Below are 27,292 nucleotides of genomic sequence, written 5' to 3'. Positions count from 1 at the left end.
GAAGAATTTGCAGCATTCTTTCTTGACCACGTGATCGCTAAAGACGGAGAATACTATGTGGACCCTGCAAGGTTCAATTTTAATTAGGAGATTATATTGTAAAAGATACTTATATTGTATATAGGTAGCCAGTAGCGTTGGATAGATATACGAGAACTTGTTGTTCGACCAATCTCTCAGAGAAGGAGAGGTGGTCAATATCACTTCTCTTTGTATGCATCTGTTCATGACGATCTTCTGTTTCCTTCATTTGCTTAACTAGCTAGCGTGTCTAGTCCTCTCTATACGTATAGTACGTAGCGTCGACCAAGCACAGAGATAAGAAAGGACACTTCTCTCTATTAATTAGCATGCTAACACAATATATGAAACACCTAAATTAACCCCCCAAAACCCCAAACCCTCCTCCCTTTCAAAAACAAAAAAAACCAGCACCTGAGATGCTGACGCGTGGATGCCTATTGGTCCCGATTGATGCCACCAACCGAGACCAAAGGGCCTCCTGCCTGGGCTCGACGCACCGGCCATGTGGAGGCCCATTTGTCCCGGTTTATACAAGAACCGGGACTAAAGGTTTAGAACATTAGTACCGACACTTTAGTCCCGGTTCAAAAACCGAGACAAATGGCCCTCACGAACCGGGACAATAGGTTCTTTTTCTACTAGTGGTATCTTAATTTAAACCCGAAAATAGATTATTTTTTTCTTCCATTTTTTGTTTTTATTATGTTTCAAATACTTAGGCCCTGTACGGAGAACCTCCACTCCACAACTCCACTCCCGGAGCAGGTGGAGTTCCTGTTGAAAGTCGCGGATTAATGTATGTGAATTTTTATCTATATATATTATTGATGTACGTGAATAACTCATACAAGTTATTACTATCTTGGAAATAGAATAAGGAATTTTTTTATTTTATAAATAAATTTCATGCATCTGATGATACGTGCATTTGCACGTGCACCATTACTAGTATGTAGACTAAAAATGACCGAAGGGAGTACTACGTAAGTGAATATTGTCATTGAAACTGCTCATATGAATTTAAGCTGAGTGAATTTTGTAATTTAGATAAGTCAATTCTGTGGAGAGAAGAAATGGTTGAAGGAGGAAGAAAGAAAGATGACGGTTGGATTTAATCCAATGACCAACAAATTGACTTACCCAAAATAAATTTTTCATGCGACTTACGCCAGTCCCATTGTCATCAATTTGTTTTTTCCTTGAGTAGACGCAGGCGTACTTGGGGCCCTGCGGCAGGAACCAACAGCATCGCCACCTCTTGTCGCTGCTGCGGTAGGCAGCCGCCAATGACGACGGCGAAGTAGCTGAGTCGTGCAGCTGGTGAGCACCATGGAGCCCGTGAGCGACACGAGCATGCCAGGGAGCTTCGCGGCGCCGCTGGCCGTGCGGAGCTTCAGCGACTTGGACAAACGCAGGAAGGTCAGCACGGACGCCACGCAGAGGCCGGAGGGCCGGAAGATATGCGGCGAGCGGGCGGGCGAGCAGCATGTGGGTCCATTGTAGGGAGGGATGATGCAAGAAAGAAGAGGAAGAAAGCGAGGCAAGAGAGAATCGTCACCACCGCCGGGAAACCAGACCAGATTGGTTACAACTGCAGCAGCAATACTCCACTGTGCGCGCGCGATCTATCACCTCACCTGATGTTTTGCTCGCTGCTGCTAGTGTGCCGGTGCGCTATCAATCATGCATAGGTGCCCCGCCTATCAATCCATGCATGGTCCTCCTTCCTTTCCTTTCCCCCAAAGGCGGCAACAAAGAAGATATTTTCCTCCTTTGTCCACTTCTCTTTACTTTGCATGTAGGTTGCTGTGGATTTCCAACGAAAAGGAAATCAGTGCAAATTTCATAAAAAAAGATCTTTGCTTTCTTGATCCTCTCTTATTTGTGCATATCGGAGGAGATTTCCTCAAAAGGAAGGAAGAAAGAAAGAAAGAACGGTCTCCACATGTCGTTGGATATGTGTTATCACTTGGCAATTTGGTCCACGCCTGCATGCATGGTCGGCGGCGCCAGAGACAGCCCTACTTGTAGGCCTTTTGATCTCATCATCTATCTCGTATGCTACACTGTCACAAGGGTGCATACCACAAGTTTGTACGAATTGTCACTTTTTGTCCAAGATTTTGTATCACTCCAGCCATGGGCGGAGCCATGATTTGAACATAAGGGGGACGAAACCTATTGTTGATGTAAAAGATGAAATATCATGCTATATTAAGGCCCTGTTTCAAACCACAATAGATTATGATAATCTGGATTATGAAGATAGATTATATAATCTGGTTTTTATAAAAATAATCGACGTGGGCATGTCTGGAGGACAGATTATATAAACTATAATCAGGGTTTACATTGCATAATGACCTGTCCGCCCTCTTTTTTTTAAAGAGGAGGATGGCGGTGGTAGGAATGTAATTATCTCCAACTTTACAAGGGTAATGGGTCATTAGCAATCCATCATCTGATTTTAGCTGGTGTAGAGTACATTATGAGTTTTTAATAATCTGTCCATCTAGTTTTTATAATCTACACCATGATCTATCATGCCCTGTTTGGAACCACCCAGATTATATAATCTGGTTTTTATAATCTATTATGTTTCCAAACATGACAGTTTATATTATAGATTTTAAAAACTAGATGACCAGATTATTAAAAACTCATAATCTACTCTACCCCATCTAAAATCAGATTATGAATTACTAATGATCTATTATCCTTGTAAACTTGGAGATAATTACCTACGCCACCGCCACCGTCTTATTTTTATAAACAGGGCATACATGTCATTGTATAATGTAAAATCTGAATTATAGTTTATATAATCTGGCCTCCAAACATGCCCATCTGAATTATTTTTATAAACCATATTATATGATCTATCTTCATAATCCAGATTATTATAATCTATTATGGTTCCAAACAGGGCCAAGTCCCATGATAGCGTGGATGATAAGACAAAAAATATGGTTTAGAACCAAAAAAATGATAATTCTCAGCAAAATGTTGGAGCTTCAAGTTAAAGCAAATAGTTTGAATAAGTATTTACCCCATTAGTTGTTTCCTGTCGTAATTTATAAGAAAATCTTCTGCCATCATTCCAAAGTAATTCCAGATTTATGTTTATCCTAAGTCAAACTTCTTCAAGCTTGTAGAAAAATATACCAATATCTAAAACACCAGATTTGCTATTCTAGAATCTTTAGAAAATATTTATGTTATGCATATTTAATTTTGTAGATCTTAGCACATACAATAGCATTTTTTGTAAATATGATCAAATTTAACATACGACAAATATAGAACTATAATTATTTTAGAACGGTGGGAATAATAATAAAAATAAGTATGACTATAAGCTAGTATAGTGTGTAGTGTATCTGAATGTGTGCATACGTCCTACTCAGCCAGCATCTACCCATATCTGATTCGCCTGCATCTAGCCGTCCCCGTGCGTTGACCGACGGACTGTAAATAGATGAACGGTGTTGTTGACGTGGCGAGAAGCGGCCAACGGCAATGACAAACTCTCTAGCCCGACACGCTTGATGGCAAAGCAACGGCGGTAGCGGCGATCACCCTAGCAAAAAGTGCAGCACACGCACATATATTGGTTTATATATCAGTCGATATACCAGTCGATGGATCTGATGGATGAGACACTGGCCTGTGGTAAAATACTAATACTCGGCCACAAACGTACATGGCTTATTGGGTTATGCCTCCAGCCACTGAAAGTTTTCTACGCCTAAGGTGTGAAGACTGAAGACGCCCTACCAATCTGGCAGTGCTTTTTGCCCTGGCATGGCGTACTGGTGGAAGCAACTATTGAAAGACACGTCATCAAGATGTTTGATCCCTTCTTGTCCAGGGTGAAAAATCATGTCCTTGCATATATTGTTCAGGCTCAGAAGCAACGAACTTGTGTTCTTACCTCGTTGAAAGCCTTGTTTACTTACTGTTGTGCTGGTCTTTATTCATTGCGCTTAGCATGTAGGATAAAAATCTCCGGCTGGACTGAACGTGGTGGTGAAGGTGTGATCAGGCCATTTATCCCTTGTTGAAGGCACGGTTGCGCAGGAAGTTGACTTAGTTGTAGATGTTACTCCCTCCGTTCCTAAATATAAGACCTTTTAGACATTTCACTATGAATTAGATACGGATGTACATAGACATATTTTAGAGTGTAGATTCAATCATTTTGCTTCGTATGTAGTTCATAGTGTAATCTCTAAAATGTCTTATATTTAGGAACGGAGGGAGTATGTTTTTAGACAATGCCCCGCACGTTGCGACGGGAACTTTGTTAAACATGTATGGATAAATGATAGAAGACTAATATTAATGTAAAAACAAATATAAAACTTTCTTACATGACTTAATTCCCTGGAAAAAATAATGCATGAGATGATATATTTTGCATGAAAAGATTAATGGAAAAAGTAACTTATGACTCAGTGCATGACTTGATGATGTGGCATTGTTGCATGACTAGTGGGTTGTAGCTATTTAAAAATAGAGGATGTCTTGTAATGGTTTGGTCGTGGTTGGTGGGTTGTAGCTATTTAAAAATAGAGGATGTCTTGTAATGGTTTGGTCGTGGTTGTTTCTGTTACGTACGCATAATAATAACTAATGAAGGCACTGTTGCATAAATTCAAAATTTTGTCATAGAAAAAGTAGTGACTAAATGCACACATTGTCATTGTCAATCACTCCAACATATCGTGCCATCCTTCCAAATCTCGAAGGAAGGACCCGAGCTCCGTGAAAGGTTTCAGGTCGAGAAGCTGAGCGGCTACGCGTGTTCGGACATCTTCCGGTGACATTTGCCCTTCTTCGTAGAACATCCTTGTTTTTTCGATGACCTCCTTCATGATGACTTGGGCAAGTTCACGCTGGATGTGCAGAACTCAGTCCATAGTCGATGATCTCGTACATTTCATAGTTTCTTGGCCCATTGCAGAATATCGGCATCACCGAATTTAGCTGACATGCGAAGTTTCGGTGCCGCTTTAGCCACGGTGATGGATATTTTGTTTCAACAGCCCAGCCGGGAACATGAATCACTGGTGTAACTTCGTTAGGAGGAATTGTTCCATATTTCCTATCTTCCTTAAGTTTTCGTCGTTGATGGTGGCGGTTTCCCGTAGGATGCATCCTCTCTTTTGGCTCGAAATTGCCGGGTCCACTGAAGTGGCCACCAATCTTCCAGTGCCGAGCTGGTTTGGACGTCGTATCTTCTTCGCTTTCGGTTCTTTACCAGCATCGGGGCCGGTCTCGACGTCGATGTTGGTGTCGTTTTTGGCGTCGGTGCAACCCTCGGATGTGATGGGGGGGGGGGGGGGGTAGAACAACCGTTGTTCGTCCAGATACTCGAAAAAGTTGTGTGCCTCCTCGTAGACGTCTTGATGATGAATATGTCACTCCAAATCAGCCTATTGTTCCACCCGGTTGGAATCTCACACGTGACAGAGTTCGGCATGGTATTAATGCACGTGAAAGGATAATTGACGAGTGCAATATTGTTTCTTTTGTTTTATATGTTGCAGCAGAAAATGAAGACAATGTTGAACCTTCTTCATATTCCGTAGCAATTATTTCTCGTGATAGTAATAAGTGGATGGTCGTTATGCATGATGAGATGGAATCACTTGAAAGGAATGGCACATCGGATTTAGTAAGATTACCTAGAAAGAAAAAACATATTTATTACAAGTGGGTTTTCAAAAGAAAGGAAGGTGTTTCTCCTAATGATGAGGCAAGATATAAAGAAAGGTTAGTTGCTAAAGGTTATAGCCAAATTACATGTATTGACTATAACGAAGTATTTTCTCCTGTTGTGAAGCATACCTATATTCACACTTTACTTAGCATTGTTCTCATGAATGATTTTGAGCTTGACCAATTGGATTTCAAAATTTCATTCTTACATGGAGAATTAGAAGAGGATATTTGTATGGAACAACCTGAAGGTTTTGTTATTCCTGGAAAAGAAAAGATTGTCTGTAAGTTAAATAAATCTCTTTATGGATTGAAACAATCCCCTCGAGAGTGGTACAACAGATTTGTCACCTTTATGCTCTCTCAAGGTTTCAAAAGGTCTAATTATAATAGCTGTGTTTATTTGAAAATTATTAATGGTTCAGCTATTTATTTGCTCCATTATGTTGATGATATGTTAATTGATGCAAAGAGCATGCCAGAGATTGATGAACTAAAGAAGCAAGTAATGAATTTGAGATGAAGGATTTGGGTGCAGCAAAGAAAATACTTGGCATATAAATATCTAGAGATAGACCTCTGGAAAATTTTAACTAAGTCGGAAGGGATATATTGATAAAGTTCTTCATCGTTTTAATATGCATAATGTCAAGCCAGGAAGTACTCCGTTAGCTATGCACTTCAAATTATCATCAGTCTTATGTCCTAAGTCAGATGCCGATATTGAGTACTGATGACCCATAAGTGTAGGGGGTCTATCGTAGTCCTTTCGATAAGTAAGAGTGTCGAACCCAACGAGGAGCAGAAGGATCTGACAAGTGGTTTTCAGCAAGGTAATCTCTGCAGGCACTGAAATTATCGGTAACAGATAGTTTTGTGATAAGGTGATTTGTAGCAAGTAGCAAGTAACAATAGTAACAACTGTGCAACAAAGTGGCCCAATCCCTTTTGTAGCAAGGGACAAGCCTAGACAAACCCTTATAGGAGGTAAAGCGCTCCCGAGGACACATGGGAATTTCTGTCAAGCTAGTTTTCATCATGTTCATATGATCTGCGTTCGCTACTTTGATAGTTTGATATGTGGGTGGACCAGTGCTTGGGTGCTGCAATTACTTGGACAAGCATCCCACTTATGATTAACCCCTCTCGCAAGCATCCGCAACTACGGAAAGAAGAATCAAGACAAAGTCTAACCATAGCATTAAACTAGTGGATCCAAATCAGTCCCTTACGAAGCAATGCATAAACTAGGGTTTAAACTTCTGTTACTCTAGCAACCCATCATCTACTTACTACTTCCCAATGTCTTCCTCTAGGCCCAAATAATGGTGAAGTGTTATGTAGTCGACGTTCACATAACACCACTAGAGGAAAAATAACATACAACGCATCAAAATATCGAACGAATACCAAATTCACATGACTACTTGTAGCATGACTTATCCCATGTCCTCAGGAACAAAAGTAACTACTCACAAAGCATAATTATGTTCATGACTAAAGAGGTATTGAATGGCATCAAGGATCTGAACATATAATCTTCCACCGAGTAATCCAACTAGCATCAACTACAAAGAGTAATTAACACTACTAGCAACCTTACAAGTACCAATCGGAGTCGTGAGATGGAGATTGGTTACAAGAGATGAACTAGGGTTTGGAGATGAGATGGTGCTGATGAAGATGTTGATGGTGATGAGTCCCCTCCGATGAGAGGAGTGTTGGTGATGACGATGGCGATGATTTCCTCCTCCGGGAGGGAAGTTTCCTCGGCAGGACGGCCCTGCCGGAGCTCTAGATTGGTTCTGCTCAAGTTCCGCCTCGTGGCGGCGGCGAATCCTCCCGAAAGCCTCCTCTTGATTTTTTCTGGAACGAAACCCTCCTTATAGCAAAAGAGGGGAGCCAGAGGGCCAACAGGGAGCCCACAAGCCCCCTAGGCGCGGCCAGGGGGTAGGTCGCGCCTAGCAGGCTTGTGGCCTCCTGGTGGCTCCCCTCTGGTACTTCTTCGACCCAGTATTTTTTATAAATTCCAAAGTAATTCCTCGTTGATTTTCACAGCTTTTGGAGTTGCGCAGAATAGGTATCTCAAATTTGCTCCCTTTTCAGGCCAGAATTCCAGCTGTCGGCATTCTCCCTCTTCATGTAAACCTTGCAAAATAAGAGAGAAAAGGCATAAGTATTGTACCGTGAAGTGTAATGACAGCCCAAAAAGCGATAAATATCAACATAAAAGCATGATAAAAAATGGACGTATCAAGTACATGTCTAGAGTTCCTTATTCGAGTGAGTTAGTTCACTTATGTATGCCATGGTTTGTTCTTGTCCGTATTTATCTTATGCACTGAGTGTTGTTAGTAGATACATGGCTAATCCTGGAAAAGAGCATTGGAAAGTAGTTCAGTGGATTTTCAGATACATGCGAGGTACTTCTAATGCTTATCTACAGTTTGCGAAAACTGAAGATGGACTTGTTGCTTTTGTTGCCTCTGATTTTGCTGGTGATTTGGATCAGAGAAGATCACTTACAGGTTATATTTTCATCATTGGTGGTTGTTTTGTGAGTTGGAGAGCAACTTTGCACTCTATTGTTGCTTGTTCCACTACAGATGCCAAGTATATGGATATTTCCAAGACATGCAAAGAAGTTATCTGGTTGGGAGGTTTATACACTGAGCTTTGTGGAGACTCATCTTGACCCTACCATATTTTGTGGCAGTCGAAGTGATATATATATTACAAAAAATCCAAAGTATCACGAGAGAACAAAGCACATTGATGTCAGATTTCACTATATTCGAGATGTTGTTGTTAAAGGTGATTTGAAGGTATGCAAGATAAGTACTCATGGTAATCCCGCTGATACGATGACAAACCAGTTCCTACCAATAAGTTTGAGCTTTGGTCAGGCTTAGTTGCTATTTCTCACTAGTCTTATGGACTTTAATGCACAAGGTGTTTATGCTAATTTGGATGGAGTTATTTACTTCCTTCTACTACTGGAGGGAATTTGACTCAAGGTGGAGATTGTTAAATTGTGATCCAAATTCTACCGTGTTTGACTAGATGTATTACAAAGATGTGGGCCTTTGCGTTGGTACTGGCGTGTACGAGTTTAACCCGTTTACTTGTAGATGTATTACAAAGATGTGGGCCTTTGCGTTGGTACTGGCGTGTACGAGTTTAACCCGTTTACTTGTCCTCCAAGGACTCTCACGTATTGCTCCTCATATATACTCGATGTAGTCACACCTAAAGACGGCATGTCGTCTCGTGCTTGTAATACTCTTCCTGATAGTGAATTGCGTCTTTGTGCATCCGTGATTTTCTCCAACAAGGATTTCCACGTAAAAATCCGTGTCTCTCGTATCTCGTTAATCTCATTTTATCTAACAATGACAATTGTCCCACAGTTGTAAATGGCATATAAACATTGAGAGAATAAACTATTTATGTAATTAAATACTACCGCTAGCATTCTCATTTTAGAAACATATCTACTTGGGTGCGGCCTGCATATCTGTTAAAGTAAAGTGAATGAGAATAGAATTTGGTTGGCAAGAATAAACCATAAGATGAAATAAAGTAACATTTTTTTTGTTAAAACATTTAATCTTTCCCATGATGATATTTTTTTTGTGCGAGAAAATTTTAGATCTATTCATCAACTCTTAAGGTGGTATAGCGAACACAAGAAATAAAAATTACCATAGACCATATAGGTCCCATGATGATTTATAGATACACGCGACTCGATTTATCCTAAATAGTAAAATTTGGCACACGAACGTAAGTAAAGAGGTAAAAAGATAGATAAAAATCTATTCATCTATCTAAATAAATTCTCCAGTGGCACGGGAATTTTTATCTTTGAAGCCTCTGTACTTTTGGCCGGCATAACGATTAAAGGTGAAGTAAAGTGAACACAGAATAAAATCTGGTCGGCAAAAATAAACCTTGAGCTGAAATAAACTAACATTTGGCAAGGAAAACAGAACAAAACCATGGTTACCCACATCCGATTACCAATGCATGGTTACCCATGCATCTCTGCCAAAGCTTGCATCTAAAACTGTGGATCGAGACCAGATGTGGGAAAAGAATAGTGAGGTTGAAGGGGGAAAGGCATAAATGAGATGATACGAGATGAATTTGAAACCTGACTTATCTAGGCCTAGCGTCTCATAGCCAGCCAAGTGCATGGGAGAATCAGTTGTCACTTGTCAGTCGGTGTCGGTCACTGGAATGGAATTGTTCCTTTCTCTCTTCTCTCTCAGTGTAGTGACATCTAACAACTGAGGTTGAATCACGCATTACAATATTGCCTAGATAGATAGATAGATAGATAGATCCCATGCACTGTCACTGCCGGATGCGCATAAATCGCAAAAGCCAACGGTTGACATGGGAAAAGGATTGATAGATCAGAGACAGCAGCAGCATATGAATCCGATGCTATGCTTCTTGTAGTTAACTGAACAGTATGCCCCTCCTGTGCCATCTGACCGCCGAGGCGACGTCTCCGGCCTGTAGCAACCGACGTACGATCGACCGATCATATGACTCCACCGATCGACGATGCCTTTCATGTTTGTTCGGATTCAGATATGAGAATCAAATTTGGGTGGTTAACAGCATGATCTATTAAGCCTGTTTTTTTTTCTTCAGAAACCAAAAATATATTCTGAATAAGTTCTTTTATGATAAGTTCTGAATAAGTCCTTTTCAAAAACCAAACATCGATTTTTATTTTTCTTTTTTTCTTCAGATACCAAATCATAAATAAGTTATTTATGGGCCACGTCATTATAAGTTTTATTTAAACATGATCAGTTAAGTTTGTGTTGTTGTTAACTCTGACGGTGAACAATTGAGCTGAAACGGATGCAGACATTCCTTTTTCTGCCCCTTTTCAACAAAGGAAATATATTGATATCGTCAAAATATCAATTACACCTAGTCATTGCACCAACAAAAGGACCAACTAGACAATGACGATGCACACAACTAAAAAGATAAAAAAGAAGAAAAATTCCCCGTGGCAGTGATCAGTAGTCACAGCCGTAACACACTAAAAACCACCAAACACAGAAGACGGACCGCAAAAGAGGTCATCCAAAGATGACACCTCCAAGAAGGGAATAGAGCACAAGCACAGTCATTGCCCGTTAGATTTTCATCCTGAAAAAGTCTAAGTTTTGAAAACAATGCCTTCAACAAAATCATTGTCAGGTACAACCAATAAAGGACAAACCTTTGATTTTCACTCAACAAACCGAGACTCGGTACTCTAGAAGCACCACCATGACTGAAGTCCTGTAGTGATGTCGCCCCCACTTGCCAAGGCCGCTATTACAAGTCGCTAAACATAAAGTCAAGTCTTCATCGCATCCAAGGAACCTTTCCGTCAGTTCTTTTGATCATCCAATCGCAGCTGCCATGGCATTCTCCGCCTCTCTCGATAGGTTGCAAATCTAAAAGTAGATATGTCCCATGGTATCGACAAAAAAAGCAGCTTCACGCCGGACCCACTTAAAGTCGCATGGGCAGATATACACACATGCACACGACCGAATCCCATCCGATCCAGAAAACCTGGAGCGTTATGTGCCAATCTATAGTACTCAAGAGGAGAATTCTAAAAGTCATCATCGGCCAGATCGAAGAGGATCAAAAATAGGTAGATCATGAGTTTGACGCGAGAAGACCAATAGGGAAACCACCTTTATTGATCTAGATCAGCGGCCCCCATGATGCCAATCCACGGGACCATGCCGCCCCGATCTCCCCAACTGGCAACCAGAGCCCCAAGGCCAAGCCGGAACGGTAGGAGAAGGCGACCCGCATCGCTCGCAGTTTGTGCCAAATCCCGCCAAGACCGTGAGCATGCCGACGATGAAACCACCACCACGTCGTCGATGAAGAAGACGCGTGCTAGCCCTATCTTCCCTGAACCACGCCGCCATTCCTCGCCGAGGGCCGCATCCCCGCTGCCCATCGCGTCTCTCGCCGCCAACAGCCGAGCAAAGAGGGTGAGAGCTTTGTCGTTGCCGCGGCCAGGCTTCGCCCATTGACAGCTCTTGTGGTGGCAAGGAGAGGGAGCGAAGGTAGGTTATGTTGGCCAAGTGGTGGAGGGAGGGATCCGGCATCTCACAGGAGCCGCGCGGAAACCCTAACCTTTTTTCAGATAGCGAGTTTCATATCATACTTATACTCAGACATAGCCACATGATGATGATCAACATACTCTCTTTATTTGACTATGATGATCAACTTACTGGACAAGTCGAACGATAGTAGTAGCACTAACTTACATGCCTCGATCTGCTAGCCAAGAGCATGGGTAGACGCAATCTAGCTAGGTCGTCATCGAGACCAGTTGGCTAGCTAGGTGGCCATCATCATCTCCATCTGGATCTAGAAAGAACTCGCAGTGTTGAATATATATAGGCAGCGATATATCCGATCATCCTAGCTTAATTAGCTTGGCTAGCTATTGCTACACCACACCACGCATACTCTTTGAGCTAGCTAGCCACCTTTGCTTGTCTCCTCATCTTTTCTACTAGACAGGACATTCTCGAACAGGATCTTTCAACTGAACAGTGCATTCTAATATTCCAGTAATGCCTCTAGCTAGCTTGCTATGCTATCTAGCTATCACATGGCACGGCCACTAGGAGGGACAACCTCTTTCCTGGTTTTCTTTCTACTTGCTGGAGTGCACACTACACCTCCTTGCCAATTTAGTTTGCTCCGTTTGCGGAAGTTGTCTTGTCTATGGAAATTTCACCTTCCAATTACAGGTTGGTAGTTAAACTTCTTACGGAAACTTTCACGAGGTCACTATATATGTTATAAATGATTAACACGTAGGGCGCTAATGACTGGGATGCGCTACAGGTGGGAAAGCCAGGGCCGGGCCGACGAAATTCGAGGCCCGGTGCAAAACTGTTAAATGGGCCCTACCTCACTAAACAAATTATATAAATATAACTATAATATAATGTAGAGATCATAATATCTTACGGAATAATGAACATATATATAGAATCATACCTATTCTTGGTTGTAAAGTCTTCACTTAAATAACATCATTCTTTTAGTGTTCTTTGAAATAAAATCTTCAATAATATCCTCATAATCAATCTTCTCCAATACTTCCCTCTCAAGTGCTATTATGACCAAATCAGTAAGTCTTTGTTGTGTCCTTGGAATAGACAAGCCAATCCCTATCGAAATGCTCTCCATTTGATAGAATTTTAGTGTAGAATAGTGCAGAAAACCTCCTTTTATATTTATCCTTACGACCTTTCTTAAACAATGTGTCCCTTTGAGGGCCCTTTTCTGCTAAAATATCAATTTGCTTAGAATCAAGAGAATCTCAATACCTTGAATCAAATATATCAATATGAAAAGAATCACCAGCATCTGCGGTAGGTGAAGTATTAAAGTTGCCATCAACATTAATATCCTCAATGTTATCACGAGTTTTCTTCACATTCGACATTATTTTCTGTCTCATGATCATTTTCGACATTATTATCACGTGGAGGCTCATGATCAAGTGATTGGTTATCGGAGGACACTCGTGGCTTTTTTACAACAAACTTGTCCATATTTCCATACAGAGACTGAGTTAATTCCTCGGCTTTTTGTTTCTTCAAACGCTTTTGATAACCAGATTCATGTTTTCTAAGTGAAGACATGACTTGAAATTGAATCTTGCAATGCTAGACACCTAATTGATGAAAATAATAATATTAGCTGCAAACTTGGTATAAGAGATCAGAAATAAAACTCACTCAAGGGACAAGAGCTCATGGCAAACTGGACACTGGTTCCTCTTCTTCTCCCTGATTACTGAATCCTGATTGCTGTTTCGGTTCCTAAATGCTAATTACCTGATTCTTGTGGCATCCTGGTTCCTGATGAGAAAAAAAGAATAAAAAATTGCTATTTGCATCATTGCATGAACAGGGGCGCTTCATGGCTTGTCGCTTCCTGGTTCCTGATGAGAAAAAAAGGAATAAACATGGCTGGAGGCTGGACCTGGACTAATCGCTTATGTGAAGAAAACCCAGGCCGTCCGGGGCGCTGGACAGCGGCGCTGGAATTGGACTAATCCTGTCCAGGGCGCTGGATGTGGATGGCTGGAACCTGGAAGCTGGACTAATTGTCAGGCCTGCTAATTGCATGGTGATCGCTCCGTTGCCGTTGTGCCGCGCTAGAAGCCCTAGCCGCCTGCCTGAAAGAACACACGAACACGAAGGGACATCGAGAGATCGATAGGCATCAATGCGTGGCGTCTGTCATCTAGATCGGTCACCAGCGCGCCAGAAGGCCCATCAACGCCGCAACGGGGGGCAGTCTCAGTCAGCCTTGGAGCCTGTAGGCCCATCTAACATCATTAAGTTTAATAGAACTGGAAATAAATTTTGAGGCCCCCAAAAACTGGGGGCCCTGTGCGCCCGCACAGATAGCACACCCCTAGGACCGGGCTTGGGGAAAGCCAATAGCCAGATTTTTTTGGAGCATGGTGTCATGTGATGTGTTATAATAACTTCACAGAAAAAACATGTCTGTAATTTTTAAAATGGAGAATAAAGCATGTGCGTGAAGGATACATGAACACACATGAGAACTGAAGTCTCTTTTCTCGTCTCCCACCTTTCTCAAGAAAAATGGTGGCTAGGGTTCCCATGTAACAGTTGTCGTCGTCGATGGTTCAACTCCCATTTAGGCGCCTTCCAGAGTCAGTGCGTTGGCAGTTTAGGTGTCTGGCTGGTAGTGGCGAGGTGATGGCATTGGCGTTGGCGTGGAATAAGATCTCCACATCACGCTCTCATTGTGGCGATACTGAGAGCATCTCCAACTGGCGCCTAAAAAGTGCTCGCACGTTAAAAGATTCGTTTTTTAGACGCCGGACAGCTCCAACAGACGCTGTAAAACAGTGCGCGCGCTAAAAACTTTTGGGCGCGCGCTGAAAAGCGCTATCGCGCGCAGCAAACTCTGTGCTGCTGCCGGTAGGGTCGCTGGATTGGGCTGGATTGAACGCCCTACTAACGCGCGTTTGTTGGAGATACTCCGATCCCCGCGTTTAAAAAGTGCTACAGTGACGCGCTAAAAACTTTATTGGGCGCGATATTTTTGTGCTGCTGTTGGAGATACTCTGATTGCTGGTCTGGGAGAAATCTCGGGCCTCATTTTTGTCTATGTTTCATCTAGGTGGGCTTGGGCAATGTCGTTTGGCCGAGTGGACGACGATGGGTTTGTGTTTCAGTCTTCAGGCTTCTTCTCTGTCGGGCGATGTGTGCCAGCTTTGGCTTTGACAGAAAGAGGGTGATGTAAGGCCTACCCAATTATATCTCGCCAGATCTGGGGTGATTGTCCAACCCCCTTTGTCACCTTCTTCTCCAAGACATGATCTAATCCTTAGTTCGATATTGCTCCCTTCTTCTGGCTCCTAACGCGTGCGACTTCCTAGCTCGAAAACTTTACCTGACTTTGTGGGTGTTCCAAACATACAGAGGCGGCACCGAGTCATGCTCATGGCGCACCACCGACATGTGTAGGAGTAAGAAAACATTGATATACCTAAGGATCTATGTTTTATTTTCTGCTTTTATAAGGATGATCTTGCAAGGGTTGGACAATTTAATATATGGCCTTGGCCTTCTCGGAAAACAGCACACATGCATGTTGAATTTGGTAAAGGAAATGATAATCCATAAGTCGAGGAAGATTTACTTTAGTTTATGTACTGCATACAATAATAAGTTACAATTATACAAATTCTACAACCTACTTTTTTTCCTAAAGAAGTTGGATGACCGAGAGGTTTCTAATATGACACTACTAGGAAAAAGCCTATATGTGGAGATTTAGCAGTAGCGCGGTCTGGATAAACGCGCTACTACTGCTTAGCAGTAGCACGGATGAATGAAACGTGCTACTGCTCCACACTTAGCAATAGTGCGGTGGAATAAAACGTGCTGCCGGTATGGTTACCCACCGACTATGCATAGTAGCAGTGAGCGTTGTGGAAGCGCGCTACCGCTAACTCTATAGCAGTAGCGTGCTTCTCCTTCCCGCGCTATTGCTGATATGCCCTTATCCTCTTCCCCTCGCCCGCGTTGCTCACTCTCCGCTCCAAATTCTATCTATCTCTCGCTTGCTCACCGCCGCCGTCGCCGCTGTTGCCGCACCGCCGTCTCCTCGATTGTCGTAAGCCTCCTCCCCGCCCTCGCCCTCCTCTAGCATCCATCCTTTCCCTCCTCCCCCGACCCTCACCCTCCTCCCCCCTCCATCCTCTCCCTTCTCCCTCCTCCGGTCGTCGCCCCTTCTCCTGCTCCGGCCACCGACCCTTTTCATCCCCCTCCACTTCCCTCCCTCCCTCCTCCCTCCACTTCTTTCCCTCCTCCCTCCTCCACCCGCCGCCCCTCCTCCTCCAGCCACCTGCCCCCTCCTCCTTCCCAAGTTTTACAATTTTTTCATGTTCTAGGTCTAGACGGAGAAGATGTTCAAATAATATTCGTAAAAATGTGAATTTGCAGTAGATGTAGTAGTATAGTATATGTAGTAGTAGTAGCAGCAGATGTAGTAGTAGTAGTAAAAATGTTCCTCTGCTATCGTAGAATTAGTAGTAGTAAAAATGTTCCTCCATTATTTTAGATGTAGTAGTAGTAGATGAGAAGTTGTAAAATGTGCAAATAGTTTTTTCAAATGAAAATGTGAAGCAAATATTTCTTTAAAACGCAACTGTGAAGCTAGATTTTTTTTGAAATGCAAATATGAATTTGCAGAAACACCTCCTAGTACCTATGTTTTCCGGAATGTTGATTCACCTTCGTTCCAGCAAATTTTAGGCCCTCGGGATATCTTATTTTAGCAATGGTCATGCCAAACTTTTTTGTGGATTTCAGGATGACTTTTAAAGTAAGAAATATCAAGTACCCGTGATTTGCTGGAACATGAATTAGATGACATTCATGCAAAACATAACCTATTTTTTATGTCATGACTCCATAAATGTAATGTTAATCGACTTATGAGTTGGGTTGACTTTCAGCCTGTCGGAGCTCCTTGTGTGACTTTCAATATGGTCTTGATGGAGGAATATCGACTGTTGACGTGGGGGCTGCTTCCTCTTCTTCTCTTCTTGTAATATATACCTTGGTATAATGCGCAGGGAGATAAGAAGAGGTGCGACCATCACCGAGGTCGAAATGTTAGTGTGAAGGAGAGGAACAAGAGGAGGAAGAATCCGATTGTTGTTGTGGGTGTCGCTTCTTCCTTCGTTCCCCTGTGCTAGAGATTTTGGTAATGCACGAGGGAACGAACGGAGGAGCGATCATCACCAACAGTCGAAATAGTCGTGTTAGGGAGTGTCCATTAACATACACCATCATATCAGAGTGAGATAGTGTGCACCATATACACCATGAGATATGAGAGTTTTTCAAGGAAGCCTCGACAGACCGAAACTCGACCCATGCTGATTTTTCATATACACCAATAGTTGTAGTCAATTTTTAATCTTTGAATCATGAACACAGGAAATATCATATGACTACGAGGGGATTCTTGAGTGTGATTATTGCGGCGAAGATTGAGGTCTGTGCGACAGGCCTCACCTGCGAAACGGCGGGTTTTTCACCATCAAACTTGACGAGACCTTTGATGTTTTGACGGTATGCAACAATGACAATTATCTTTGCTTCTTTGCTTTGTGTTTCTTTACTACAACGTGTAATTTCTAAAAAAATATTATAATTCGACCCCTAGGAAAATTATTGAGACCGGGATAACTGGTAGACATAAGTCCAGGACTGGACCCCTGGAAAATTATTAAGAAAAGCTTTGCCTTGATGGCATAAGCGCTAAAGCAATGATGTATATATCATACTAAGGGATTGCATGCTCATGTCTAAATATATACGGTAACCACCAAGTTGTGGACCGCTAAAGTTTTGGCAAGGGGTGAACTTCGAAAAAATTATCCATAAAAGTTTCAACCTTGCGGGGGAGCCATATTGTGGAATGGCTTTACCCAATCTTCTTAAGGCATCATCAAGGATGCGAATTAAAGTTGTGGCATGCTTTAATCCCTAAGTTTTCTAAGATACGGATTTATGTCCCTGGTCCATATGAATTTAAAGAATGAGGAGTTTTCTTAAGATTATTTATCCCAGAACTTATTATGTAAGAGTGCAGATTATTCGAGTAACATGTCAAAAGGTATCTGTCAGACCTATGACATTGTGAAAGATTAATTCCAGAATCAAACATATTCAAGGCCTTGATGAATTGAGTTTTAAGGCTCAACAAATAATTATTAAATCTAAGGCATAACTGTTGAGCATCACTTATTAAGTTTAATGTCTTGATGATTAATTTAAGGCTCAACAAATAATTATTAAGTTTAATGTCTTGATGATTAATTCATGAGTGTTATGCAAAGGTATTAAAGTTGAGCATTATATTTCAAGAGGCTCGCCTTCTAATGTTGCCGGCATAAAGATTAAATGGAAGACCATTATTAAGGGACAAATTATGATTCTGGAAACAAAAACAAAATTTCTCCTCCTTTCAAAAGTGTGCGCATAAGGATATGATCAAAAATATATGAAGAGAAACTACAACATCATCTCCCCACAAACTTGAAAATTTGATTTTTTTTTTCTAAGTACTACCTATTTTGTACCAAATTCGAAAAGCATATGTCGAAATTGGAAAAAAAACAAAAATAGCACCCCGTCGCGGTGCACCATTGCTGTCAGGGGGATGTTACAAAAATACCAGTTTCGGTATGATACTGTCAGGGGGATGTTACAGACATCGCGCTGCACCATTGCTTGCCTTCAGGAGACGAAACTCGAGCAGATATATCAGTTAAGACGCCTACATAGAATTGCTGCGGCGGGTTCGTTTAACTGTCATAAAGGGGCCGGGGCAACGCTAATAAACAGGTTATCTTCAACCAATATGGATGGCGGCATGCTAATAGGATTGGACCTTAGTCCAGTTTATCCGAGGAATATAGTCGGTTTTTGGACGGTCTGATCGCCGTGTAAATCTTTTTTCTTGTTTTTTGAATGCTCGTACTACTTGTATTTTTTCAGACTACTTCGTTCGTAATAAAATGGTTGTATGCATCACTCGATGCAGAGGCCGGGGCAACGCCTCCTTTTCGAAAGAAAAAAATGTCATAAAGGGGGAATCCTTGTTGTTTGGGTGCTCTGCTCACTAACTGTCGGACTCTGTTTTTCTTATATAGAGCAACCAATCCTTCGAGCTAAAATTATAAGTAATTGAAAAGCATACAATCTTGCTTACATAAGAGAAATTGGAACCACACGCACCAGACAATAATACAATTCAGAAATCGCTAGAACGACGATATAAGTAACACCGACACCAACTATGAAGTATTTATGAATTGTTACGCCGAAGCGCCGTCGGAGGATTCGGTCATAGCTGCTAGTAGTCTTGGCATCGGGGGCAAGCCAACCTCTTGTAGACCCTCAAGGATCTGGACTACTTCAATCATTGTAAGCCTGTTATCCTCATTATCTTGGATGCACCAACATGCAACTTTGCAAACTCTTTCAGCCTCTTCTAAATTGAAGTCACCATGTAACTGCGGATCCATCAAAGTCTGCACATCTCCCTCATGAAGCTTTCTGATGGCTCGCACAGGAAAGTATTCAACATGACCACTGCTGCCAGTGCCACTGTGTACTTCAGCTGAATTTCTTCTCCCGGATATAATTTCTAGCAGCACCATACCGAAGCTACAAACATCAACTTTTGGTGTAACAGGAACTCCGGTAAGCCACTCCGGAGCAAGATACCCAACGGTTCCTCTGAATGCAGTCAAAACTCGGCTAAAATCCCTTCCGACGACTGCTGCCATCCCAAAGTCCGCAATTTTAGGAACAAACGAGGCATCTAGAAGTATGTTATGTGGCTTAATATCACAGTGTATGATGCATTTGCGACAACTATGATGCAAGTAGGACAATCCTCTAGCAACTCCTATTGCTATTTGGTACCTGGTGTTCCAATTTAGGGCCAAAGCACTGCTCTCAAAAATATGGGCATCAAGAGATCCGTTCAACATGTGTTCATACACAAGTAGCCTCTTATCACCTTCGCAGCAGAAACCAATCAATTTGACTAAATTGATGTGTTGGATCACTCCAAGTGAACTCACCTCAGCTCTAAATTCCTTCTCTCCCTGGCGGGCTCCATCAAGCCTTTTCACTGCTATAGTAGTCAAGTCACTTAACACTCCCTTGAATACAGAACCAAAACCGCCCGCTCCTAGCTGTTCTGAGAATTTTTTAGTAGCATGAGCCAAATCAGTGTATCTAAAGGCTATAATTCCACCGCTACCTTGAGTACCATGTAATGATGCACCACACCACTTGAGTCTCTTCCTCCAAATCATTAACAACATAATGAGTATCAGTAATCCAAAACCAATAATGCTGGCAGCAACAACGACTCCAATGTTTAGTTTCCTTTTGTTGTTTCTCAAACTTGGCAGATCTTTGGCGGCAAGACGAAGGTAAAGTACATCCTGAGCATTGATTCCGATGCCATCATTCAGATTTACACTAAGCAATTCCCCATGCCAGATAGAGCACCCGCTACTGATGCTATAGTTGTAAGCAGTGCAGGAGCAGGAACCGAGACAAGCTTGTGCGCAATCGCTCTGAGTGGTAGCATTGCCCATGCTTTGGGGTTCATAGGGCAATGTAACACGAGCAATGGGGTGGAACTTGTCCGTTGAATTTATCATGGTGTTCTTGCTAGTGCACTGCAAATGCAATGGAGTGTTTCTGATGCACCCTCCTGTTCGATCATCAAGGTCCCAACCCTGTGGTGACTTCTGAGAGAATCCCTCCATACAGTCACAGTATGGATGTGAATTACCACTACAGAGCGTGAATGGCCCACAGGTAGCATACGGAGTGCAGGGGTCGAGCGGGTTGGCGTATATGCTTTGCCAAGACTGCCCGGCTTCCGACCAAACATTTATCATGACCTGACCAGAGATGTCTATTGAAAAGTATGTAGAAGCTGATTCATTCAGCAGAGTGAAGGCATAGTACTCCTCTTCATTGTTATTGTCATAAATGGGGTTAATCAAACCTCGGGTCCAGGGATCGATGCCTAGTGTCATGTTGATCAGCTGTATGACGTTCAGTGCTGATTTTGGGGATGGCCAATTGAAAAAACGCCAATACACCACTGAGGGTTTGCGGCGGCGCGTGAGCACCATCCCATTCAGGCCCGGTCCTCAGGTTTCGGGGGCCCGGGGCCAAACTCGAACACGGGCCCTTTAATATAAGCATCAAAATAATCAATACTTCCTCCGTTTTTTATGTAAGACGTATTATTTGCGACACAGTGAGCAAGGCACATGAATTCGTCGGTTTGTTGCAGATAAATCAATTAGTCCGTGAAAGAAAGAGACATATGCAATCGAGAGGAAGATACTTTTCCTTCTTTTGCTACAAATAGTGATACATGTAATCAGGAGAGATATACTTCCCTATTTTCTAGAGGGCTAGGAATGGAATTATGAGAAACTAGAAGAAATGCATCTTATATTGGAATTTTTCTTAAAAAAATACTCCCTCCGTAAAGAAATATAAGAGCGTTTAGATCACTAAAGTAGTAATCTAAACGCTCTTATATTTGTTTACAGAGGTAGTACATCTTATATGAAAGAACGAAGGGAGTATATGTTTACGAATCTTGATCCAAATTTTTTTTGACCTCATGCTCGACGACACAACGAACTATAAATTTCATGTCGTGAAATCAACATCAAAGAATATTCTATAGCTTACAATGTATGAATTCATTATGTGGAACTGAATTGCCGCTGCTGCAAGTACTAAATTATCTCTAATTCCTGTTTTAGAAAGAAAAAAATGGACAGCCTTTTTTAGGCGTACATAAAAGGATAGCTTTTTTAAGGGAGCATAAAGTTATAGCTTTTTTTCTTCTTCTTTTTAGCAGAACATAAAAGGATATTTTTTTTCCTTTTAAGGCAAACATAAAAGCATACTTTTCTTTATATAGCACAACTAAAGTCTATATAGGATAGTTAGCTAATTCATGCTGTTCCGTTGTGGTCTCTGCCATAGCCTGCTGTGACCCACCACTATTTGACCATCGAAAGAAAACGAGGACCAAGGCCCGTCAGGTTAGAAGAAAACGTTTCGGTCTTCTTCTCGCAGAGACATGAACGAGTTTCCAGGCTTCAATGGCGCTCGAGCAAGCTTCAATGGCGCTCACACACACCTGGGTGGGGCCCCCTTGTATTCGGGGGCCGGGGCGGCCGCCCCTCCCCCCCCCCGAGCCAAGACCCGGATCAATGAGGCTCTTCTTCGAGATGGCCTCAAGATTCAAGCCGGTGGCCTTGTGCCGGCCAAACTTGGCGCCGGGAAGCACAATATCCGTTGGGTAGTCAAAGCTCTGCCATAGCGTTGCATTGGATGGGGTCTCTACGACCACAAGGTTCCCGCTGTTCAAGAGAAGGGCACTGGTGCTCCTATTGACAACCTACTCTGCTATATACTCTGCTATATATGTATATGGAGGAAGGGCATGTAGTCGATGCAACTTCCATGCAGGTTCACCGACGATTCCTTTGTTTGCCGAGCAGCCGCCCACGTGTATTGGTAGGCACCATATAATCATGGACCAGGTACATGCATGTTCTTGACGAGGAGCTAGCCGGACGCCACTGGGTCTGTCCACTTGTACTAGTGGTGGCACCAATAATGCTAGACATACAAAAACTTACAAAGGTTTACTTAACCTTCCAAACTAACTCTTCTCTCCCCCCTGATTTTCAGTGGAGGTGGGGCCCCTCATCCCTCAATTACCAATCACAATCTTACACATCAGTTTGTACGTAAAATCTTTACGTACCATCTAATCATGGACCAGGTGCATGTTCTTGATGAGCTTTCCGCACGAGGGATAAAAATGGAAGTGAGAACTCTCGTGATCCATTTCCGAAAAATCTGAAAACTAGCAGGCCATATTCGATTCCTTTTTTATATATAGTTATCATTTATGTTTCCATTTTCGAGAAAAAAAATGTGTGTAAGGTCCACCCTCCCGACCACCCCCTACATTTAACACGCCCTACCCCAACACTAGTAGGAAAAAGGCCATTAGTCCCGGTTCTTCAACCGGAACAAAACCATCGGGACTAAAGGCCCAAACCTTTAGTCCCGGTTGGCTTACGAACCGGGTCCAAATGAGCTTCACGTGGCCGTTGCGGGGCGTCTAGGAAAGATGACCTTTAGTCCCGGTTGGTAACATCAACTGGGACCCAAAGGCAGCCACGCGTCAGTAGCTCCAGGCGCTGCGGGTTTTTTTTTGAAAGGGAGGGGGTAGGGGGTTTGGAGGGTTTTATTAGAGGTTTCATATTGTGTTTCCCCCTTTTCTTTTTGTGTCCATCATCTTTGTTTTCTTATGTTTGTTGGTGTTTTTGATGGATGTCAACTAGACGCTAGCTGGTACATACATAAAGCATTACACGACATCGTATATTACTCCTCATCATTACATACTAGTTAAAAAGCTTTTCATTATTCTAGGTAAAATAGCATAAAAAGATAAACTCCTCATCGTTTTGTTTGTTATCATAGTACCAAATGACCAAGTTATCACAAGGTTGAAACACTAACTACTACTCTCTCCTAGGTAAAAAACAAAAATAAAGGTGAACTCCGACATCTATGTATTGAAGAACACAGATCAACCTATCTCCAACTTGTGGGATGCGTAAGGATTCCTCTCCAAATGCTATCATGGATGCTTGTATTGCGTTTCTCCATCCTTTGATTTCCAAATTACCGTTGGTAAACATCCATTTAGGCACGGTCTCTCGAGGGAATACCTGTTAGTAATAATAATATAGTTAGCAAACTAGTTTTGCTTAAGAACAATGTATAAAAAAGATGGATTAGTGACGCAATGGTATAAAAAATCTTACAAAGTTGTCTGAAGTGATGTTATGAGGGCTCAACTGGTGCACTAGTGGCACATATTCATGATAAATGTTGCCAGTCATGTAATTTTTAGCATGATTGTCAATATCATGAATAAATGAGATGAGATGATTTTTCTCCAACCAAGTAAGGTTGGAGCCAAAACTGTAGTAGGTCCGATCTACTATCTTTCGTGTAGTTCTTGTAGCATGAAAATAAGGTAATAATTGAAAATAAAGAAATTTAATCGGGATGAGTACAAGATACTTTTCAGTAATCAATAAAAATTACCTAACAAATATGTTGACAAAACGCACCTGGAGGTAGAACTGGAATCGAGTCATCCTCCGCATGCACCAAAATTTCTATATTATTATCACGGACATCATCATTACAAAGATCGAAAGTAATGGTCATGTCCTCATTCAACCCATATGCCTTACAAAATGGTCTTCAATTAGAACAACCAAAATATGTGTGATATTCATCATTTTTTACCTTGACAACAAAAGTGAAATACTATGTTCTTAGGTGAGCTATCTTAGGCTCTGTACTATCCTTCTCTTTAAAATGAAACTTGTCCAGGAAAGCAAATCTTGCATGGCAGGGAACGCACTAGTCGAATTGTACAAAAGAAAATTAAAGGTTAACTAAAGCAAAAAAAGCACAAGTCATACTTGACTAACAAAAAATATATGCCGTCTTTACATACCGTAATAATTAGGAAGTCATCCGTCAGCCTGACGGTGAAGGACATATCATTATCTAGGTGAGGATAACGATCGCATATATCCCTATCATCCCAGTACAAATGGCATGCAGGGATCCTATCGTCATCGGACCACGCCATTCCCTGTGTTCATAATTCTATATAAGATTAAAAATCACAGACAGTGGACAAATAAAAACCTATCGGCTACGACAACAACAAAAATCATACAATGATGGACCTGCCGACACTAAGAAGTTTTATTATTTCTAACAACAAAGTCAAAAGCGCTTGTCCTGCAATAGATCTCAAGAGACAAAAAGATTCTCCTTCGGTTACAACCAATAATCAACTTAATATATCTCGAATATTATTGAATATAATCTCGAATACATCTCTACTATAATCTAGTTCACTCGTGATTTCTAATCAAACGGATTACCCAAAGAGATGTCGATGTACTAAGGCACGGGTGGTGGACACCCACAGAGAAGGAACCATCACAGGATCATAGCTCGGGGTGAGATCCCTGAAGAACCTGCCAGGTGTTGGAGAACCTGGCGTCCAACGCAACCAAGTAGCGACGTACGTGCTTGTCCTCCTCCCTGACACGATGATGTACCTCCTCCTTGGGGGTCGGTTGCCTCCGCATCAAAAGTGGCCCACGTGACCGCCACCAAAGAAGCTCCGGATCGACAACGGAAGCATGGTTCCTCACGAAGCTACGTGCCCCGGAAGATAGCTCCTCCTAGTGCCAGCCCGATGGAGCCCAGTCCTGGACATGCTGGTGCCTCTCAAGTAGGTGGTCGCCACCGAGTCGACGACGAGGATGCGGCCAGGCATCGTCGACGTCGTGAACCAATTCTACAACAATTTAAATTCCTACTATTTAAAAAATAAATCCGGAATTAATATATATCGCTGATGATTTGTTTGCAAATTCCAATGTAAGTAGCAGCAGGAATAAAGAAACAAATATACGTACTAGGATGCTATGAGCATCAGAACTTTCTACACTGTCTTATAAATTCTCATATATCATAGAAAGCCCAGAAGCAGTCCCGAAACACTTTCTACGCTGCCGCAAGTCTCTGTTCCGACGGGAGGCCATCTGAAGCTCCGTTCCGGCCCTCTGTCTGAGGGGGATCGATCATGGAGGGCCTCTTCATCAAACTTGCTGCCCTCACGATGATATGTGAGTAGTTCACACACCTACGGGTCCATAATTAGTAACTAGATGGCAACCTCTCTCTCTTTGATCTTCAATACAATGATCATCGCATCTTCGCTTTGATCTATATGATGTAATCCTTTTGTGCGGCGTGTTTGTTGGGATCCGATGAATTGCGGGTTTATGTTCAGATTTTTCATGATAAATATTTGAGTCTCTTCTGAATACTTATATGATTCTTATGTGCATAATTATGTAAACTTCATAATTCTCTCTGATCTATTGAAATAGTTTGGTCAACTAGACCGGTATTTCTTCGGTGTGAGACGTGTGTTGTGGTAGGTTCAACCTGGCGAATTTTTATATTCCAGTGACAAAAGGGACAAGATGCGTCTTCGTGTTGCTGCTACTAAGGATAAAACTGATTGGGTTTATTCATAATGCTTGAGTTTATTTTGTCTACATCATGTCATTGTTCTCCATGCATTACTATTTTTTACTTAATACTCTAGATGCATGCTGGATAGTGCTCGATGAGTGGAGTAATAGTAACAGGTGCAGACAGCAGTCTGCCTAATTTTATATGTACGTGATGTCTATATAAACATGATCATTGCCGTGAATATCGCATAACCATCTATTTTTTTTGTCAATTGCACAACGGTAATGTCACGCCCAAAATGCGACCCTATCCTCAATTTGGCACGAAGGCCTCGTCAGGGATAGAAGCGCATCTCGTCGTGTCGCAAGAATGGATATCGTTACAAGTACATGTACTGAAAAGAAGAGGTATATATACAGAGTTGGCTTACACTCGCCACAAGCTACATCAGAGTCACTTCAGTACATTGCATAAACATCAAGAGTAAGAGCAGGGTCCAACTATGGACGAAAACAAACGCGAAAAAAAAATAGAACGACGTCCATCCTTGCTATCCCAGGCTGCCGGCCTGGAACCCATCCTAGATCGATGAAGAAGAAGAAGAAGAAGCAACTCCAAATGAACAATCAACGCGCTCGCGTCAAGTAACCTTTACCTGTACCTGCAACTGGTGTTGTAGTAATCTGTGATCCACAGGGGACTCAGCAATCTCATTTCCAAAGATATCAAGACTATCAAAGCTTAATGGGTGAGGCATGGTTAAGTGGTGAGGTTGCAGCAGCGGCTAAGCATGTATTTGGTGGCTAACTTACGAGTACCGGAAATAAGAGGGGGAAGTTCTACGCATAGCGGACGTGAACTACTCATGATCAATAGAATGATCCTGAACACCTACCTACGTCAGACATAACCCCACCGTGTCCTCGATCGGAGAAGGAACTCACGAAAGAGACAGTCACGGTTACGCACGCAGTTGGCATATTTTAATTAAATTAACTTCAAGTTATCTAGAACCAGTGTTAAACAAAGTCTCCACGTTGCCACATAACCGCGGGCACGGCTTTCCGAAAAGATATAACCCTGGAGGGGTGCTCCAACTAGTCCATCACAAATTACCACAAGCCGCATAAAAATCCTCAATCACGAAGCTCTTGTTTCCGCGATATTGTTGGATTGAAGCGGCTTGGACCGACATTACTCGTACGCTTACGAGAGACTGGTTTCATCGCTACGAGTAACCCCGTTGCTCAAAGATCACT

The 27,292-nt window shown here is 42.2% G+C and overlaps 1 protein-coding gene across 1 annotated transcript; it reads right to left on the bottom strand.

Moving 5' to 3' along the window:
• Window positions 1-19,189: 19,189 nt before the first annotated feature.
• Window positions 19,190-25,323, bottom strand: LOC123407110 (G-type lectin S-receptor-like serine/threonine-protein kinase At2g19130). Its single transcript, XM_045100160.1, has 6 exons — window positions 25,207-25,323; window positions 24,484-24,624; window positions 24,063-24,136; window positions 22,124-22,318; window positions 21,493-21,503; window positions 19,190-21,054 (listed from the first exon to the last, which is right to left on the bottom strand). The coding sequence occupies exons 1-6, from the start codon at window positions 25,321-25,323 to the stop codon at window positions 19,190-19,192; spliced, it is 2,403 nt and encodes an 800-aa protein (XP_044956095.1).
• Between the last annotated feature and the right edge of the window lie 1,969 nt (window positions 25,324-27,292).

Source organism: Hordeum vulgare, chromosome 7H (genome assembly GCF_904849725.1).
Source record: "Hordeum vulgare subsp. vulgare chromosome 7H, MorexV3_pseudomolecules_assembly, whole genome shotgun sequence".
NCBI classification, from domain to species: Eukaryota; Viridiplantae; Streptophyta; class Magnoliopsida; order Poales; family Poaceae; genus Hordeum; species Hordeum vulgare.
This window is presented reverse-complemented; position numbering and strand designations above follow the sequence as displayed.